Source organism: Sapajus apella, unplaced genomic scaffold (genome assembly GCF_009761245.1).
Source record: "Sapajus apella isolate SASKATOON/1434 unplaced genomic scaffold, GSC_monkey_1.0 scaffold11, whole genome shotgun sequence".
Taxonomy (NCBI): Eukaryota; Metazoa; Chordata; class Mammalia; order Primates; family Cebidae; genus Sapajus; species Sapajus apella.
Genome location: NW_022436951.1, coordinates 37,244,735 through 37,266,392, shown reverse-complemented (window position 1 = coordinate 37,266,392; position 21,658 = coordinate 37,244,735). Strand labels below are relative to the sequence as shown.

General features: G+C 41.1%; 1 protein-coding gene across 2 annotated transcripts in view; it reads left to right on the top strand.

Moving 5' to 3' along the window:
* The window catches only part of ADAMTS16 (ADAM metallopeptidase with thrombospondin type 1 motif 16), a 195,189-nt gene that overhangs the window by 90,808 nt on the left and 82,723 nt on the right, over positions 1 to 21,658 (top strand). For both annotated transcript variants that reach the window (XM_032279138.1, XM_032279137.1), the window contains 7 exons: positions 1,751 to 1,846; positions 10,071 to 10,219; positions 12,413 to 12,585; positions 14,315 to 14,445; positions 16,408 to 16,531; positions 16,936 to 17,180; positions 19,267 to 19,405. In XM_032279138.1, the coding sequence (XP_032135029.1) occupies positions 1,751 to 1,846; positions 10,071 to 10,219; positions 12,413 to 12,585; positions 14,315 to 14,445; positions 16,408 to 16,531; positions 16,936 to 17,180; positions 19,267 to 19,405 (1,057 nt within the window). The remainder of the gene's footprint in view (positions 1 to 1,750; positions 1,847 to 10,070; positions 10,220 to 12,412; positions 12,586 to 14,314; positions 14,446 to 16,407; positions 16,532 to 16,935; positions 17,181 to 19,266; positions 19,406 to 21,658) is intronic.

Below are 21,658 nucleotides of genomic sequence, written 5' to 3'. Positions count from 1 at the left end.
TTTTATCTCTAAACTCATTCTGGCCCAGAACAGAGGCCCCTGACACCATATACTAATGGACGTAATTAAAGCCTGTCTGAAGGAGAGCAAACCCGGGTGCTCAGCAGCAGTCTTCACAGGAGCAGCTATGGGAGCATCACTGTTCCCTGCTGACAAAGACCTCAGCCAGGCAAAGCCCCAGCCCTCAACACAACACATTTACCACAGTGGCGAGGATCCCGGGGGACTCGAAAGTTCATGACATTTAATTGCACAATGATTGTAACCACATGAGATTTTAAACAATAGCACCACGTGAAAGCAATTGATATCTGAATTAAAACACTGAACCTTTACTTGTTAATATTTCAAGCTCCAAAATCTGGTTTATTGCTGAAGGAGATATAGCCAGGGAAAATATGAGGCTGTGTCTTTAATAAATACCTTAACTTCTAAGCATATAATTAAATATCTGCAGGAGATTGAAGAACTAGTGTGAAGAGCCTTCATGAGATGACTCATACAATACAGAAAGCCTTCCTTTAACATCGCTCAAACACGGAATGAGATCACCGTGCAGCAGAATGCCTTCTTCAAAGCTGCACTAGGTTGACGTGCTTCACTGAGCTGCATTTTCTTTACAATACGAATTACTCAGTAGATGCAGCCATTTAAATTCCTGAGGAATAATGTAACACTTGTTTAAATATTCCAAACAGTTGTGCAGACAATTTAAGAAATGTTTTCATCATGTCCAGTTGAATCTACCACCAGCATTCCAGATGCTTCCATCATTTCACAAGTCCTACTGTTTGCCCTTCATTGAGACATTCCTTTGGACTCAGTAAAAAACTCCTCCTTGCACTTGGAGAGTCTTTAATAGTTTATAAATCTTAGACTTTGTCCTATTTTGCTGCCAGGTCAGCCCTGTGGGTCTTCCTTCCCTTGCAAACACCTTTCACTCCTGAATCTTTCATTCATATACACTTATTCCGTAAATGCTGGCCCCTTTCATCCTGACAGACCCCTCTAGCTCAGGATTTGGCTCAGACATTATGTCTTCTCTGACTTCACATCTGAGTTCTCAGGAACCACCCTTTTTTCTTTCTGAGAAGTTCACCCTGCATTATGTTCTTCTTTTCATTGGGGCATCTCTTTCTGTATGTGCCAAATGGTGATTTACAGAAAATTCCTTCTTTACCCTGTGAAGACCAAGAGGCAAAGCGTGTCATATTCACAATGGAACCTCTTGCCTGGCAATATGCCTAACATATTTTAAGCTTTAATCCCAGATTTGGGGATGGTAGATGCATGGTTAAATGGATAGATGCATGGTTAAATGGATGGATGGATGGATGGATGGATGGGCAAGCCAGCAAGCATCCTAAAGATCCTTAATTCAAAAATAAGAATTCAGACTTGGAGAGATTCATGGAAGGTGGGGTTGAGGAGAATACATTATGAAATATTAGTTTTTTAATTTTAATTTTTTATAGTTTTCTACAATGTCTGAATTAAGCATATTTTACTTTTTAATTTATAAAGTATAATTTTGTTAAATAGATAACATATTAAGAGATGGAATTAATTTGAACTAAGTCTAGAACGTGAGTCTCCTCACTCCTCATTCTATTGTATTCTATCATATTGCTAAGTAGGCATTTCCTTGTGAATTTTATCTGTTGTTTTCACCTTAAATCTTTCAGCAATGTTTTCATCATAGATGGACAATATGATGCAATCCTAATGAACTTTTAAAAACTTTCTTTAGGACATCTGTAAAGCCCTGTGGTGCCATCGTATTGGAAGGAAGTGTGAGACTAAATTTATGCCAGCAGCAGAAGGCACTATGTGTGGGAATGACATGGTAAGAAGCTTTCACATTCATTCATTCATTCATTCACTTAGCTATGCATGCTCCTGTAGGTACAGCAACGTATTCAGTTGCCAGTCTTTCAACCCATGTATCCTTGCTTCTCTTGCATTGGTATTTTTAAAACCTGTATTTTTCATATACATAAAAATACCCATGCTCCTATCAAACACTGTGCTTATTTTGTATTGATAATGTGAAGACGAATCTTTTTCTCACTTTTGTGAAAATAAAACTGATGAGCTACCTGGAATTCATAGACATAGAAGTCAGACAATAGGTGATGACAGAATTGATCCATTGAGGGGAAACATTAAGCCACTGACCACCATTTATCCATGGAAAGGACCAGCATGAAGCAGTGCTGTGAAAGCCACAGAACTTAGGGTTGAAGACCCTGGGGTGCATGATTTTCGCCTTTTGTTGCTCCTGTGAGAAGAGAGAGAGCTATGGTAGAGAAAAGAAGTATACAAGATGTTGCAGCAATGTGGATGAAGCTGGAGACCATTGTCCTAGGCAAACCAATACAGGAACAGAAAACCAAATACCGCATGTTGCCTAGTAAGCAGGAGCCAAACATGGAGTACACATGGACACAATGATGGGAACCGCAGACCCAGGAACTACTTGAAAGGGAATAGTGGGTGGGGGCAAGTGTTGAAAAATTGTCCAGTATTATGCTCGCTGCATGAGTGACGAGGTTATTCAAGCACCAAACTTTAGTGACACATAATTTACCCATGTAACAAATCTGCACATGTACCCCCAAAGCTAAAATAAAAGTCAGAAAAAAATAAATATACAAGATAACAAGTTTATTACTAAATGGTAAAGACTGAGAATTTCATTATTAAACCTTTAAAAAATTATTATAATACTCCATAGTAACATTTTCATTCTTTTGACTTAACTTATGATTGCATTTTAAAATATAAAAGACTACTGATAAAAATAGAAAGATCTGGGATCCAAATTATCACCGTAACTATTTTTGCTTTGTATGTATCTGAGCTTTTTAGCAATACTAGTGAACATGAAATGATATTTAGGCATTGATCTGGTATGGTATCTGAACATGCTTAATTGCCATTGATCTAATATATTTAAATACCAAAGAAAACATATCAGAGCTTATGCATATTCAAAGTGACTACAGACAGAAAGGTTTTAAACAAACAATGCTAACATATGTTTCCCGGTTAAATTATTGCATTGCCAACTGAAGAAGTGAACAGAAATAGGATAAACTTACTTGAGACTAGCCCCCAGCAACTATTAATTTTGGGCACATTGCTAATGTGCTTTTTTATTCAGTTAAAAGGGCATGAGATTGATCATTGAATTCTTCTAATTCATTTAATTCTTATGCTAGTGATACAGACAACAATAGTTGAATTAATCCATAATAAATAACAATGCTTCCCATTTCTTGAAAGAAAATGGGTATAATGAAATGTGGTGTGAAAATTCTAATTGTCAAAGGACATCAGGCAATTTACTTGAATGTTAAGCTGAGGATAATCATGACTTTTCTGCTGTCATTGATCAAAATGTATTCTTCAGGTGATCATTTGCAAAATTATGCCTATTTCTTAAAAGACCAGCAGCCTTTCTGATGTTGCCCTTGAATTATCGCCTGCATGAAAGATGAGGTGGTTCTCCAGGCATCCTGCTTTCTTTGTGATCAGATGCTACTTTTTCCCGAATAATGTAGTTGTGATGCTCTTTCAAAGTAACCCATATGTTCTAGTTACATTTTATTTAACTCAAAAGCACCATTAAATTAATTTTCATTGATATTTGACATTCTTTTCCCTTGTGTTTCAAAAATAGCTTTTTCCTTTGTACCAAACTAAAAAACAAACAAACAAACAAACAAACAAAAAACCTATGTTGAGATAGGGTAGGTTTCTACAAATTAAACAGCTGAACCCTGGGCCAAAGCAATAAAGTATTCTGTCCAGGGTCATCTGGCTGTTCAGTGGCCAATGTGGGACTCTAAACCAAAGCAAATAACTGAGGCAAATCTCAATGAATGTAGAGGTTTACTTTTCCAAGGTTGAGGACATGCTCTGGGAGGGGGCAGGACACAAATCACAGAAGTATCTGTGACCCCTGCTCTTTGCAGAGAGGACTTGATGACTTCAATATTTAAAGAGGAAAGAGCAGCAAGGGAAGCAGGAAAGAAGAAAAGAGGAGAGGGTAGAGAAATGAGGCAAGTAGTTGCATTCTTTTGACGCTTCAGTGGACACTCACTGAATCCACATTTTACATGTGAAGCAGAGGAAGCAGGCAAATATGCATTTGCATATTTTGGGTGGGTGGAAGGATGAATTTTAGTCGTATCTTTGTCCTGTACCTGTGAAGACAAGCTGTTAATTCACATGGTCATGATGAAATTCAACCGAGCTCTGTTTTAGGGTGAAGATTTGGGGGCCCACAAAGGATTTCCTTGTGAGCAATTTGTAAGGGAGGCCACCTGTGGAGACCTCCGTGCCTTCCATCTTCACAGCTCTCTGTTTAGAAACAAAATGCCCGGAGATTTTTGCACAACTCCATTCTCAAGCTCAATTTTCCCTTTTGCTATAGTGAACATGAAGTTCCAAGATTTTATTTTCCTTTCTTACATTGTGTTAGTCTTTTCTCAGGCTGCTAACAAAGACATACTTGAGGGTGGATAATTTATAAAGGAAAGAGGTTTAATGGACCCACAGTTCTACATGACTGGGGAGGTCTCACAATCATGGTGGAAGGCAAAGGTGAAGCAAAGTCATGTCTTACATGGTGCAGGCAAGACAGAGCTTGTGTAGGGGAAGGCCCGTGGATAAAACCATCAGATCTGTTGAGACTTATTCACTATCATGAGAAGAGCATGGCAAAAAACTGCTCCATGATTCAATTACCTCCCACCAGGTCCCTTTCACCACACATGGGAATTGTGGGAGCTACAATTCAAGACGAGATTTGGGTGGGGACACAGTCAAACCATATAAGACATCCAAGTCTCATATAAACAGTCCTTTTTGATATTAGTCATGTGGCTATGTGTCATTAGTTTGCATGTGCACCTGAACTTTATCGGTTTAGATGTGCGTGTGGCCAGTGGGCAGTACTCCAGTGCCATCCTTGATGGGAACTTGTGTCCTCCCTCTGTTACTGAGGCTGCTGCTGAGGCTCCACAGTAGTTATTGCATAAGGTCATAAAATTGACTGAGATTTATTTCAGTTTTAATGCCAAATTCTAAACTTAGTACACTGTGTACATTTCATCCTCAAAACAACCCTACAGGTGAGCCTAGTGCAGTCCCCATTGGACATACCAGAGCTCCTCTGGGAAAGGGATCCTAGGTTCAACTGCTCACCCCAGGAGAAATCCAGGGCAAGGGGTGGGGACCACAGCTGAGATGCTTGCCTGACAAAGTCTAGCTCTTCGGTCACCGGGAACCCCTCCTGTGAAATCAAACCAGCTCTCACTGTGTGATTCCATCAGGTCCAGTGTTAGGCACTTGGCCTGGTCCTCACATTGGACCCTCCTTCTGAACTCATTCTGGTAGTAGTTTCTATCACCCATAATTTCAGAGGAGGACATGGGGCTCAGAGCACATGGGTGCCTTCCCCAGGTCACTCAGCTTGCAGAGTGGATCTGTGATGCCCGTGTGATGACTCCGTGCTGCTTTTTCTGCTTTACTACTCTGCTCCCTGCATCTTCTGCGTTTAGTGTGACGTGCTTATTTTGTGAACAGTAATCGCCACAGGCAGAGGCACTTGGTTGTGTCATCTTACTCTCTAAGACAAAGCCTTTTTCATAAGCCGCAGTATCTGTCAATAAAATACAAAACTGCGATAAAGTCGGTCCTAAGAAACCTAGTTAGTATTTCAGTGGACGTCTGTATGTATATTTAACACAGCATTCTTAATCCTGACCCGATGGCTCCACAGGTCTGTGATCTGCCCAAAATTATATCTAATATCGTGTGTGTGTGTGTGTGTGTGTGTGTGTGTGTATTTCTCCCAACCCCTTAGGAGAAGATATAGTGCTTTCTCATCAGATTCTCAAGAAGTTTTTTTGTTTTAATACTTTTTAAAAGTAGGAAAATCATTTAAGGGTACTCTAGCAGAAATAGCAAAAGATGTATGAACCACAGTTACTTTTGCATCAACTTAATAAATACATCTTTTGCTCTTTCTTTTGCCGTTATTTTTATTTGCAAAAACTGCAATTACTTTTGCATCAGCCTAATACAAGGAAATTAATTGCAACAGCCATTATCACAGCAAAAAACTGGAAATTATGCAAATGTCCATTGATAGAGGACTGGTTGGATAAACACCCCGTGAAATATTATGCGCCTGTAAAAACAGTATGAGGGATGTGTCTATATGCTTCTGTGGAAGGATGTACAGAACATATTGTTAAGTGGAAAAGAAGGATGGAAAAAATTCTGTGTAATATGTTATCATTTACCAAAGAAAAGGAAATACTGATTAATACAGTTATTTGATTATATTAAAAAACGATAAACCCTAAATGCTGAAAAATCTTGTAAATATTTTAGGTAACTTAAAATGCTATTAAATAATCCCTAAATATCAAAGGCAGAATGCAACATGTTGACCTAATGTATCAAGTTGTTGGCTTAACCAGTATCCTAACAGAGGAATTATTTCAAGCAACTTTAAAACCCAGTAATTATACATATATTTCAACTGGGATAGATTCAGTGGAGAAAAAGGTACTATAAATAATAAACTATCCACAGTAATCATGTTATTATTGATGGATTTACTTTGCTAGGATAAAGGAAGTACTAAATGTGCTTATATTGTTAAGAATCAAGATTTTTAATATATAAGAGAAAAGAGATACATGTATAAAATTAAAGAAACTAATTAACATTTATAGTCCTAAATTTAAAATTAATACATTTCTAAGAACGAATAAAGTATTATTTTTAAAGACACACACACATAAAAGCGCTGTTCGTTTACCAACTCAGTAGCAATGACCACCTTTCGCACAGCTTAAGAGGCTGCAGCCACTTAATCTAGTTTCCCCAATAAAAGAAACCAGATCCTATTGTGTAAATGGATGATTCCAGGCCTATAACAAGGAATGTACAGAACGAGCCTGGGATACCTTGCTGAGTCAGAAAGCTAGAAGCCTGCCAAAGATTCCTGGCTCCTGTCAAGAAGAAACTCAAGCAATGTTTCCAAAAGAAACATATGACATTAGCATATTTTTCTTTATCATGTAGAGAAAGCATCATGGTTTTCCTGTACGAACTCAAACTCAGGATACAGAGACATTTGATGAAGGCTGTTTTTTCTTAAAAGAAGTAATCCAGGCCAGGCGCGGTGGCTCACGCCTGTATTCCCAGCACTTTGGGAGGCTGAGGCGGGTGGATCAGGAGGTCAAGAGATCGAGACCATCCTGGCCAACATGGTGAAACCCTGTCTCTACTAAAAAAAAACAAAAGTTAGCCGGGTGTGGTGACGTGCGCCTGTAGTCCCAGCCACTGAGGAGGCTGAGGCAGGAGAATTGCTTGAACCCGGGAGGCGGAGGTTGCAGTGAGCCGAGATCATGCCACTGCACCGCCTGGTGCCTGGCAACAGAGTCAGACTCTGTCTCAAAAAAATAAATAAATAGAAGAAGAAGAAGAAGTGAGCCAGCCAATCATGAAAAAGAAAAAAAGACAGAATTAGAATATCATTATTCTTGCAACAGTCAAAGATGTAAAAGATCTAGGAAATGATTGTTAACGGCTGCTGAAAGCATTAGCTAGGAAGCTGGTGGGGACCTTTGCAAGTCAGCCTACATTCCCTGAACACTGAAGCATCCTAACATCAACATTCCAAGCCTTACCAGGCATTCTGTGTGAATATTGATAAAGCCATCAATGGCACACTCTTGCCAAAATCCAATTCTAAACCTAACCAACACCTTACATCCAACTGCCTGATTGCAGCAGATCTAGGGAGCCCAGGAACATGTCCAGTGGCACCACAGAGATGCAGCCGGCAAGGTCCAGAATATAGAAACTCCCAACAAAGAGATCCCTTCCTTTATCACGTGAATTCAAGTAAAAGAGAACGTCAAGGGAGAGTCTGAACGTGGAGAGAGATGTGAGAAGCATGTCAGCCAAATGCAGTAAACGGACCGTGTTTTGATTGTGATTCTATTTTAACTAATAGCAAAAAGGCGCCAAATTGGAATTTTGAACACTCACTAGACATTTGGTGATATTAAGGAATGATTGTAGGTTTCTAGGTATGATAATGGTGTTGTGGTTAAGCTCTCTGAAGTCCTTAATTTGGGGAACGCTTCGTGCAAGAGCTTTGAAGGATGATTTCAAGTCTGGGAGTCAGTGTTGGGAGAGAGAAAGTGGACGGGCATTTAGGTGAAGTGAGACTGGGCGTGAGTTGATAAATGTTGAGGCAGGACGGCTGGTTTCAAGGGCTCCTCTACTGTTTACTTGTATATATCTTTAAATCTTTCATTAAAAAATAAGCTTTTTAGAAAAACAAAAGAGCGAAAGCTATTCCCATGTCAGTACCCCTTTCTGAGTCTGTGAACTTCGGCAAGTAATAACAGAAAGTCAGCAACCATATTATGATGCACGCTGAGTTTGCTCACAGCTCCTCTGTAAAAACAGTGGTTCTTTGATGAGTTCAACATCCTTGCTTTTAAGACAGCGCTCCTGTCTTCCACTAGCCTGCCTTCATTCTGGGGCTTCAAATCCTGTTCTTCTTCTTCAAACCAAGACATGTTTTCCCGGAAATATTTTCAGAGTTCTTCAACCTGTTGAAATTTTGTTTTCATGTTTCCTGTCTCCTGCGTTAGAAAGCTATGACCAGATGGTTTTTAAAAAGAGAAAAAAATAAACAACAATGACAACTAGCACACACCTGGTGTCTCCTTCCTCTCTGCACAACCAGTGCAACCTACTCCTGCCCCCACACCTGTGGGAGTCTGTCCAGGAGCAGGGACCTATTCCAGGCAGCGTGCTTCTCCTTGAGCCTAGGACTGTGGACTTTGTTCTTCACCTGGTGGCAGGGCAGGTAGGGACGGAAGAGATGGTGCTTTGCTTAAAGAAAAGGATTGAAGAATTGAGTGTATGAGGGTTACTCCTCAGAATGTCTTGTTTTTAAATTGAATTGTTCTTACTTCAGTAGCATTAAATGGAGCCATTTGAACTGCCATTGTATGTGCCGACACTGGTCAAATCTCAGTGGTCTCATATGTGTTACCCTAATACATCAATTAATAATAGAAGTATCAGTTTCCTTCTACGAAGGTAGCCTTTTCTTTTTTCTCTCTCAGTACAAATCTAGTGGCTCTAATCTTGGAGATAAAAGAGGACTCAACTTCAGGTCTCTGCAGCCCACAGCTCTTCTCATTCCAATGGGGCCAGGACAAGGGACAAACATCTTCCTTCTTCCTCCCAACAGATAGTCTAGACCTTTAAGATCTTTGAAGTCCACACCAAACCACCCCAGGGACCACCGCTGTTGGACACGGTGTTAAATAGTGCATAGCACTGATGTGTGGCACAGTGAATTTGCCACGTGGAATTTAGCATGAATTAAAGTGGATGAGCACTTCTCTGGAGAAAGGGGAACAGATAGCATCTCCAGCCTTCGTGGGGACAGACGAAATTCCACATGGATTACTTCATTGCCTTGGAAGCTGCGTGGCCTCTAACATGCCATCAGTTAATCGTCCAAGGCTCTGAGCCCAGGTGCTTTGGGGAGAAAGCACAGAGCCGGCCAGAAATGACAAGGTGTTGAGCCACTCGGAGCCTCCAGCTGCACTTTCCTACCTGAGATTCTCTCTGTTCTGAACATGAGATGTGAAAAGCACCTTGTTTTCAGGACAGGTCAGAATTCACCGACTTGGGAGATGAACAGCCAGACTGAGTATTCAGATAACACTCCTTCATTAAATGTGTTAAGTTTCCAGGAGCTCAGACATTTGAAAATGATTTTCTATTCATCTTCCCTGTATGTGGATTTACAGGAGGATGCTAGGTTTGGAAAGAAAAAAAAAGAAGCAACATTGAATTTACTGTATTTGTATCGAGTGCTACTTGAGGGTAGGGAAGCTAATGTCTGAACAGTTAACAAAATTCCCCACTACTCAGCCTTACAGTAGTCATGAGATGAACCCATCTACCTATCTGTCTGAGTCAGGTAAACTTATTTATGTTGAAAATTTTAGTGGTGCCGTGGAGGGCAGTGTGTGAAATATGGTGATGAAGGCCCCAAGCCCATTCATGGCCACTGGTCAGACTGGTCTCCTTGGTCCCCATGCTCCAGGACCTGCGGAGGGGGAGTGTCTCACAGGAGTCGCCTCTGCACCAACCCCAAGTAAGTATACCTTTACCTCTTTCCTCACAAATGAGTGATTTCCATGCCCTGAACCCTGAAGGCTGCACACCTGTGTCTCAGGTCTTCAGCTCTTTTTTTTTTTTTTCTTGAGATGGAGTCTCGCTCTGTCACCCAGGTTGGAGTGCAGTGATATTATCTTGGCTCACTGAAACCTCCGCCTCCCGGATTCAAGCTATTCTCCTGCCTCAGTTTCCTACGTAGCTGGGACTACAGGTGCCACCACCATGCCTGCTAACTTTTGTGTTTTTCACCATGGTTTTCAACACAGTTTCACCATGTTGGTCAGGCTGGTCTTGAACTCCTGACCTCAGGCAATGTGCCTGCCTCAGCCTCTCAAAGAGCTGGGATTATAGACATGAGCCATCACGCCCGGCCTCAGCTCTTAATAGCAAGTCGGTGCTGTGCATATGATTGCAAGGAGCACTGAGTAGGAAAGGTATTTCACTCCAGCATTTCTTAATTACCTCTCTGTGCTATAACTTAAGAGGCTTATAACTGCCGGACCACAGCAAAAAATAACAGTACCAATAGTGATATTCAGGGATTTGATTTTAACCACATTTACTTGACATACCAAGGATCTGCTTAAAACAAATAAAGAAATCATAAGAAAAGAACATAGAATGCAAAAGAAATAAGAGCAACTGTTTTATGCAGAAAATTTTTTTTTTTTTGGTTTTCCATCAAATACATTTACCTTCACAACAGGTGGTTTAATTGCCAGCTTTGTAAGAAGTAAGAATGAATCTGAGAAGCATCACCCATTTGGGGAAGTGAACAGACTTTGCTTTTTAGTTTTTTTGTTTAACTTTTAAGTTCAGGGGTACAGTACAGGTTTGTTACACAGGTGAGCTTGTGTCGTGGGTGTGTGTTATACAGATTATTTCAGCACCCCGGCGTTAAGTCTAGTGTTCATTAGTTATTATTTATAGTCCTCTCCTTCCTCCCACCCTCAGCCCTCTAACAGGCCCAGCGTGTGCAGTTCCCCTTTACGTGTCCATGTGTGCTCATCATTCGGCTCTCACTTATAAGTGAGAACACGCAGATTTGGTTTTCTGGCCCTGTGTTAGTTTATTAAGGATAATGGCTGCTAGACTCTATCCATGTTCCTGCAAACAACATGATCTCTTTCATTTTTACAGCTGCATAGTATTCCACGGTGTATATGTCCCACATTTTTATTATCTGGCCTACCATTGATGGGCATTTAGGTTGACTCCATGTCTTTGCTATTGTGAATGGTGCTGCAGTGAACATTCATGTGCACGTGTCTTTATGGTAAAATGATTTATATTCCTTCGGATATATACTCAGTAATGGGATTGCTAGGTCAAAGGGTATTTCTGTCTGTAGGTCTTTGAGGAATTGCCACACTGTCTTCCACAATGGTTGAACTAACTTACACTCCTAAAAGAGCATATAAGTGTCCATTCTCTCCACAACCTCGCCAGCAGTTGTATCTTTTAACCTTTTAATAATGGCCATTCTGACTGGTATTTTTTATATCTCCCTTTGCCCCTAAGCTTGTTTAAGAGGTGTCACTTGGCTTCTTGTTTCAGTCCTATCTTTAAAGCATGAGATCCCCTAAACCCCCTCCACCCCTACTGTACCCCTTGGGCTCCCTGCACCTTACATGCAAATTCTCTGGGGCAAGCAGGGGTGAGCTGTCAGTGCCAACCAGCAGAGGTGACTGGGTCTTTAGTCTCGATCTTTGGGTCAGTCCTGGCCTTCACCTGAAGACTGGTAATGGAAAGCAATTTTGGTCTGGAAAGCAAAGTCATTGAACTTCACCCTGGGTTCCACGTTCTCTCAAATGTGCCATCCCAGGAAAGTGTTGTCCTCCTCAGTCAGCCCCTCCCTGTGCAAGGTGAGGACAGCCCTGCTCGCCGTGCCTACCATGCCCACCCTGCTCACTCCTGCAGAGACGCTGGACCCAGAGAGGAGCAAGCACAGGCCGGCCTGCCCTGCACTCTTGTGAAGGATTCACTCAACAGAAAAGGAAACACGACCTTACCATTCATGTGCAAGAATGTGTTCTTGACCACTTAGAAACCCACTTCTAATTACCTGTTCCGACACTCTTAGCTTCATCTCTTCCATCAGCCTCATTTCAAAGGAGGTCTGAGTGGCTACTAAAATATGAAAATTCTAACTTCAAAATGCACATTCCAGGCCATCGCATGGAGGCAAGTTTTGCGAGGGCTCCACTCGCACTCTGAAACTCTGCAACAGTCAGAAGTGTCCCCGGGACAGTGTTGACTTCCGCTCCGCGCAGTGCGCTGAACACAACAGCAGACGGTTCCGAGGGCGGCACTACAGGTGGAAGCCTTACACTCAAGTAGAAGGTAAATTGCAGACCGCTTTTGTGTGGCAGCCTCATGCTTTCCTACCTTTACTTTTTAAAGACAGACAGGATTGAGAGTCTGGTGCCCAAGTAAACCAGACGCCGCTCTGTGGTTTGCTTTTATTTTGCCAGCCCCACTGTCACGACTTCTTATCTAAACATGACCAGCTGTGAGGTCAGAAATCAACACACCAGATAGAAATCGTGTGCAGAATACAATGAAACTCATCAAAGAAGTGATCAAAATACAAAGTAGATGCTGTATGGAAACTGAGTCAGTGTTTTTTGGATTAAGAATGACAGTAGTTGATGGTGATGTTGCCAGAAGCAAGTTACCCATTGAATACTTATAATTGTCAAAGAATGAAAGAGAAATCTCAGTATATTTTGGAAAATTTAATAATTTTGAAGCATACTATATTCAGAAAGTCTTGATCTATAACTACTAACCAAGAAGTTTATTGGTGGCCTGTATAAGATTTTACTCCCCAGTAGGAAAGAAATAAGTGGTGTTTTCAAGATTTAAATAACTTAAGGTCCGTAGCTCAAGTGGCATAATTAAGGAGAAATTCAGAGAAAACCTAATCATCTCATTGCTTGAAACTGGGAATATTGCCCAAGAAAATGACAGAAGCCCTTTGGACACACTTAAGTGGGATGCCCCCTGTGACATTCACTTTCATCATCTCAATGTATACAGTGTTTTCACAGCGTCAGGTTCATAAAGGTAGAAAATTCTGAAAGAAAATTACAAACAATTTCCCCAAAGCATGTTTGGTTGTCCCACTACTCCTAAACCTGTACAGATGAAGCCAGTGTGCTACAGGCTTCCAGGAAGGAGAGAAAGAGACAATGAACTTTGAAATTGCGGTCCAAAAATGTGTGTGTATGACTCCTGGCTGCCAACCTTCAGTGAATCATATCATTAATCATGGAAACACACACTAAATTTGATTCATAGGATTAGTCAGTTGGGCCTCTTATCTTGAATGATAAGGAAAATATCTGTAGATGAGTCTTAGGCCTATAGAAATTACTAAGACAGACAACGTTTTCATCATTAATTGTCCCAGTTTTACCCAGAAGAGAATAAAAGGGGGAAATGGTTTCAGTAAAAGTTCATATTAAATATAAACCAAAAAAACCTTGAAATGGATTATCTAGGAAGGAAGTGAATTTCCTATTTCTCTAGGTACCAATATTTTAAAACAATTTATTATATTTGTAGAAAACATTGTTCTCAAGAGATTTCATCAAGTTATTCCTTTTATTAGTTTAATTTTTAATTTTTTTATTAAAATGCATTGAGAAATTCAGTGATTTGTTATTCTTTTATTACATTTTATTTGTAAGAATTTTGTGTATTACTACAAAATGGTAGTGACTTTTTCTGCATTTCTACAAGATGGTAGCTAATTATGCTAGTAAAATAGTAAAGCATTAATGTTGTAGCCAACCAATATTTATTGAATGCCTACTATGTGCCAAACACTGTATAAAAATCAAAGAACTTAAAGGACACTGTACAGTAAAATTTAATAGTGAAGCAATAAAAAAAATTAAAGAAACAAAACATAACCAGGCAACCATTAAAAGCGCCATTGCAATGTATTATTGTGTGGGAGTTATTTTATGGGGGAAGAAAGAAAGTCTATCTAAAATTCAGAGCAAAAATGATCAGAGCTTAAGTATCTTTCTTATTTGTGTTTGTGTGTGTATTTCTTTTTAAGATCAGGACTTATGCAAACTCTACTGTATCGCAGAAGGATTTGATTTCTTCTTTTCTTTGTCAAATAAAGTCAAAGATGGGACTCCATGCTCGGAGGATAGCCGTAATGTTTGTGTAGATGGGATATGTGAGGTAATCATGATCCTTCATTCATTCAACAAATGATTCCAGACAGTCTGCTTTGTGTCAGGCATCCCGCAGAGGCTAGAAAGACCAGACCCATAAGACAAGCCTTTCCCTCTAAGTCATATCCCAGTGAGGAGAAAGCCAGAACACGTTGATGACACGCTGCTTTGCTGCAGTGGAAGTGTGTGCAGAGCACGAGGAGAGGGAGGGGCCCATTCTGTCTTAGTTGTGGGTCTGGGGCTTCTAGGAGAAGGGAACATCCACATCCAAGCTAGATCTGAAAGGATGAGTTGGAAGAGGGATGTCAGGGACGTGGCAGTGCCAGATGCATGGGCTGCCAGCAGCCGATTCAGCCATCAGAATGCCGGAGGGAAGGTGGGGTCTCGGGGGATGCTGCAGGAAGGGATGAGGTGAGAAGAAGATTTCCAAGGCCCTCTCCAAGGCTGTCTGAACGGTTGGGACTCTTATCTTGTGTCCAAGTAGGTAGAGGAGGCATTGAGTCTGGGAACAGTGGAGTCACAGGATTCAGTTGCAGTTTGTAGGCAGTAGTGTGGCGAGTCAGTGAAGCAGGGACAGGTGAGAGAGCCTAGGTCACCCTGCAGCTCCAGGAGGGGCCTCAGCAACATACAGCAGGTACATTTTCACTGAGGAGGGTGGGTAGACAGGGATGCAAGAGACAAGCTGGGGAAGCGTCAGCGGCTAAACGAACATAAGTGACTGATGGTAGCCTTACCCTGATTGGCAGAGGGAAGAGGTGGAAAAATGTTATTATAAACCAAGCAAAGGTGTTAGCAGATCAAACACATCGCATGTAGACAGTGGGGTTTCAGATGAAGAAGGTATTCAATCTGCATATCCTATGGAGTCCAAAATCATCTTTTCTAGTTCTCACTTCCCTTATATTGTTGACCATGTTAAAGTCAAATCATCCCCTGAGATCGTTAGCGTCATCAATTTTAATACATGAGGATTAGGCTAGATGATTCCATTAAGATCTCTTTCAGCTGTACAGTCCTCAATTTTGTCCAACTGTTAATTGATGTGTTTGCTGTTTTATCACATTTAGGTATTCTTAATGATATAATGTCATAATCCCTTATTTGTAACTCTGAAATCCAAAAAGCTGTGAAAATTTGGGGGGACCCAAATTTTTTTGGTGGCAAAGCCTGCCCTGAACTGATGTGAGACTACTGGTTGGTTTTATTTCTCTCACTTTCTGTAAACATGTAGGGTTTTATTATAGAAACATTAATGTGTTGATTATGGGCTGCCACCCTAGGCCCATATGGGATTCTCATATGCATTACATACGTAATATCTATTACCTTTCTAAAATTAAAAAGCACTCTAAGTTCTGAAATACATCTAGCCCTATGGATTTCTAGCCAAGAATTGTAGTTATTTTGCTTCCAAATGGATGTTTTTGACATATAGATCCTATTCTCTTTGTTAGAAAGTGCAGAAATTTTACAGAGCTCCTAAAATTCTAAGCAAGTGAATAAACATGAATAAACATGCCCTTTAAATAACTACCACTGAGGAGAATTTCTGTGTATCATCTGCTCCTTCTCTGTCATTGCATAGGACAATTAAAATCCACAATGGCATATTTTGATAGAACCTTGCCTAGACACATTGGTTGTCATTGTACTAAACCCTTTAGAGCAGTCTGAAATTCACCCATGGCTCCAACGTGACAACCTACAGGTTTAATTTAGGTCCACTTGTGTGACAGCACTAAAGGGGACAGGTTACATTTCACATTTTAAAAGCTTTCTACATTTTTGAAGGATAACACTGTAGTCCCTCTGTGCACATATTGGGTATCCAATAAATATTTGTTAACTACCCTATGTTGGTGAAATTTTCAACGCTAGTGGGGAGGAGGTTTTTTGCATGAGATTGGTGACATTATTGCTGTGTTGTCCTTTCTTCCATGAATGACATGTGACCTTGTGGGCCCTCCAGAGAGTTGGATGTGACAATGTCCTGGGATCTGATGCTGCTGAAGACACCTGTGGGGTGTGTAAGGGGAATAACTCAGCCTGCACGATTCACAGAGGCCTCTACACCAAGCACCACCACACCAACCGTGAGTAGACTTGTCCACAAGCCTTGGGCAAAGAAGATTGTAACTGGGGCTTCTTAGCCGAGGAGCTCGAGGTGACAGTGAAAACAGCAGGCCCTCCTTCCACTACCTCACTTCCTGCCTTAGCTAGCTCTTTGCTTCTTGAGCCTCTTGCTTTGACTGGATGTGGTAGCTAGGTTATTTGAATTAAAATTGTTCTTAGGAAGAGTGAACATCACAGGAGCTCTGCTCCAATTAATAAAAAGCAGTAGGGTATAGTTCTAAGGTAACTGATCACCAGAACACATCTTCCCCCAGTTCCAAATGTGGATACTCAGGTTTTATTTTCTGAGGACTGGGGTTGCTTAGAGAGTTTGCCTCAGCTTTATGGAATGAAAAGCTGTATCTTCCCCATTTCCTTTATCTAGAGTATTACCACATGGTCACCATTCCTTCTGGAGCCCGGAGTATTCGCATCTATGAAATGAATGTATCTACCTCCTACATTTCTGTGTGCAATGCTCTCAGAAGGTACTACCTGAATGGACATTGGACTGTGGACTGGCCCGGCCGGTACAAGTTTTCAGGCACTACTTTTGACTATAGACGGTCCTACAATGAGCCTGAGAACTTAATCGCTGCTGGACCAACCAACGAAACACTGATTGTGGAGGTAAAGTCCAGTCTCTTGGTTTTGGGGCTTAGGTTTTGGGGATGTTCTGGTGTTTGTGTAAATTCATGGCTGTTGGCATAATTTTCAGAATACAGGAGAATGTAAACAGTTATTAAAAAAAAAAACTGTTATAAAATAGAGTGATCTATCCATAGGCTGAATGGGGCAGCAGGCTTGTTTTTATCGTCATTCACTTTTTGGTGTATGATTACGTTTGTATTTAAGTGCTCACCTGCGTTCCCATTTGGGGGTTTTAGCAGGAGATGTTTGCAAAAGTCTTCTGTTCTGTAAGCTCGACAGCTGTGAGAAGTGGCCACTCTTGGAGGAGGGAGGTGGATTATGACTTCTCCTGTGTCTAGGGTGGGATCCGCATTTCTGCTGTGTCCTGTGGCAATAGAAGATAACTAAGAGGTGGAGCCCCTTGCTGTGTGATGACCTGCCTGTGTCACAGCATTGATCTTGGCTAGCCACAGCTCTGCAGTCACATCGACCCAGTGTCCAGTGGGTGGGTCACCTCCCAAACCGAGCCATTCTGTTTACTCATGAATGCAAAGGCTCACAAAATATAGTCGGATCCTGACAGCACCACCTATCCCATGCGACTGTGCAGATAGCAGTGCTGGGTAGTGGAAGCTCTATCTCCCCACCTTGTTATGTTTCTGTGAACAGTTGAAAAAAAGTGCCTGATTCAAAAGTTGCCCCATCAATCTACACCTTGCTATGGAGGTGCAGCCATCTGGATGTCCCCACCTGTTCCCTAGGACTGGCCACCCTATCCCATCCTCTTGTGTCTTCCTGGGACATGCTTCCCCAGGCAGTCGGGTATGGTGTAGGTGGAGCAGCTGCTGCACCTCCACAGGTTCTCCACAGGTTCTGCCTCCATCTCCTGTCCTGCCTCTCAACGCTTTCATTCTACTCCTTCCTAAACATATTTATTTTGAATTCTTTTCTTGATCAAGTCTCCCACCATCTGAGGCTTTTAGCTTTAACAATCAGAGAGAAAGAGAGATGCCTCTGAGTTGAAAATAAGTGAGGCTTGTTAGGAAGCTGTTCTCGACGGAAGAAGAGTTGCAAAGGCTCAGAATGTCAGGGCTGGAGATCCTTTCAGTGGCCTGGCAGAGCAACCCCCTGTCCTGGGCTTGTTCCTGTCCCACAACATCAGCACCACTGAGACTGGAGCTGTGTCATCGGGCAGAGGGTAGAGCATGGGGCCAGGTTGCTTAGGGGAGGGTGAGTCTGTTTGTCTACAGGGGGCAAAGACTCTCAGGTGCTGGTATGGGATTTATGTCAACAGGTTATGGGGAGTTTTCCAGAAAAGTCTTCTAACCAGAATTCAAGGATCTAATACATTTATGAGAGAAATGGTGGCTGGTCCACATGATTGGGTTTCAAGCTAGGAAATGCAGAGTCCAAACCCGATTCCATGCCCTAAACTATGACTGAGTGATCTTTTTTACTGAAAAAATACCTTTTCCCCTGGACTTGATGGGTGTCTGCAAGTAGGCAAAAGTCCTCTTCATCTCTCCCTGTAAAAAGTACTCTAACTTAGCTTTGGTCATTCATGAATCCTAACTATTGCTGTTGAAGGGTCCTGGGTTATTAGAACTCACCAGGAATCGTGACACCGTTTGTAGGTATCTCTTTCTGATTTGCTCAGATGCAGGGAATTTGTAGGGGATCCCAAAGAAACACCAAGGGAGATAACCAAATGCCTTTTTTAGGATGTATCAAATTATTACATGTACCCCCCAAATGTGTGTCTCTATTATGTATCAAGAACAATGGTAATTTGAAACAGCTTTTTCTAAGTTGCAAAGGTATTTGAAGTTTTGCATGCAGGAATACACTAACTGTAAGGAGAAGGGTGGAAAGTCTAGACGTTTTTCTAGATGAGCTTGAGTCTAGATGGGAGGGTTATTCCTGTTTAGAAATTTTATGTAAATGTGGATGATAGTCTGAATTTAGTTCCTCATCATAATAAACTTTTTGTTGGTTGATTGTTGTTTTAAGTAATCTAAGCCACATTAGCATGTATTGGCTGGTTTTACATTAATTTGTTTTCTTTTTCCCCTTTCTTATTTTGTAGCTCCTGTTTCAGGGAAGGAACCCAGGCATTGCCTGGGAATACTCCATGCCTCACTTGGGGGCCAAGAAGCAGCCCCCTGCCCAGCCCAGCTACACCTGGGCCATCGTGCGCTCTGAGTGCTCCGTGTCCTGCGGAGGGGGTAGGTCCCTTCCAATGCTATTCGTGGAGGTTCCTCCCATGCTGGTCCTAGAGGCAGCACGTGAGCCTTCAGCCGTGGGGTGCACTGCACCCACCCTTCTTGAGTCGTAAAGAGTAGCCCATGGCTTCTCCCAGCCAGTAGCAGTGACATTCCCAAGGTGGGAAATGTCACTTTTAAGCTTGAGCTGCCTTCTCCTGTTTATCTACTTCAGTGTGTGACTCTGAGGAAGCAGTGGGTGCTTTGATTCCTGCATTTCATCTAATTTAAGATATTTTCAAAGATAATTTTGTTAATTGAGATTAGTCAAGTGAAAGTCACTGTAATTATGAAATGCATCATGTTGATAGTGAGAAACAGAAACTCTCATGGAAAATGCACTGACTTAGAGTGGGTTTTTTAATCCATCTAATCTCGTTCAAAAAGCTTCCTGGAAATAGCTTTGCCTTCCAGTTATATAGTCAGATTTGCCCACAAAATAAAAGAATATTTTGAAAGTTGCAAAGAAAACATCAAGAAAAAACATGTCAAAAGGAAGTGCACATATACTGACTATCTGATATAAACAGTGGTGAGCAAATATTTGCAAGTTTAAAACAACATAATAAATTCTATCTGATATTTATCAAGTCGACAAGTTTCCATCTGGCCAAGTGGATTTCGGCTTTGAGCATTCCGGGTTTTAATAACTAAGAAGTTAATTTACATAATATTATATTTAAGTAAAGAAACGTGATTCCCAGATGAGAACTGGAATCAAGTAAGAAGATAATGAATGAATAAAAAAATAAATAAAAATAAATTTGTATGTTCTCCATAGTTGATCTAAATAAATAAGATGAAGAAACTAAAGGAAAACTGAAAGACTAACAAAAAGCTTAAATAGTCCTAAAATCACGAGGTACTTGATGTATGTTCATTCTTCCCAGTAGGAACTAAGGATGAAATAATTAAATTATGGGTGCTAGCAAAGCTAATGACTCTGAGTGAAATACTGTCTGAGGAAAATCATAGCTACCTTCTGCACAGAAGAATAGCAAGCACGTTGCTCTAGGAGCGACCAGACAGAAATATGTCAAATCTCATACTAGTGATATGGCCCGCCTCAGCCACCGGTTAACTTTATTTAGAAAATAGTGTAACAAAACCACCTTGTATGCTCCTCTCTCTGTGTGACATGGGAAAGGTCATTTCTCACCATACGTATTTTCTTTCCCTTTTCCTCTGATCTTGTAACCATACCCATGTTTTCACGGATTATGTTGAATGCACTTGACTTTACCTCTCCTATTTAGGATCTTCAAATACATAGTAATTGGTTAGGATAATAACGGAATCACAAACTTCATATTTGTGTAAGGAAAGTATGAATTTTGGAACTCTTTCTTGTTCCTTTTCATTTTATAAAAAATGTATAATGAATTCCATGGAAACGTCTGTAAAGAAGGGCCAGTAGATGATTCTGTTTCATTCCACCAGGTTCACTGGTGCCTTTCCGTTGAGCATCAGGCATTCAGAGGAACTCTTAGTTTTCTCAGCTGCTACCAGGTTATTCATCTCAGTATCCTCAAACACCGAATGGATGATTCGTGCACCTGACTATCCCTACCAAATAAGTGAGAGTTTCTGGGGTAAATCCACCCAAAATCCATTCCCTAATCACTTTTCTAAAGAGCTGCATTAGAGAGTCAGTGAGTGTTTGTTTTCAATTTCAATGGGAAATTGATGGAAAACATGGATTCTCAATTCAACAGCTGGATGGAGTGCAGGATGTCTGTACTTTCCTGTCTTCTGTAGGATAATACTCTGCAGTCTTCCTGGTAAAAACCTGACCTCTTCATAGGACGGAAGACTCATCACCTAATCAGGGCACCCTGTCACTGGCCATGTGTGTGTAATTAGGGAAGGGAACATTTGCAAATGGTTACCCAGCAGGGCTGAGTTATAGTCGATCCTCCTCTGTTTTCGTAGATGCTTAAACCCACAGCCTCACTCTCTTATTCTCTCTCTTTCCTTCCCTAGTATCCCCAGAATTACTTTCTATACAAGCAAGATAAAAGTAAGAAACACATTATTGCCATGTTTTGAACACCTACTACGTGCTTTCACATATATTATCTTGTCAAAACCTTTGACAGGTTAAGGGTACAAAGACCACAGGTTCAAGGCAGCCATATCAGATTCAAGTCTTGGCTTCATCAGGCCACGTTCCTTAGAAATTTTGAATCAGCCTTTTATGTATGTGAAGCTTAAAGA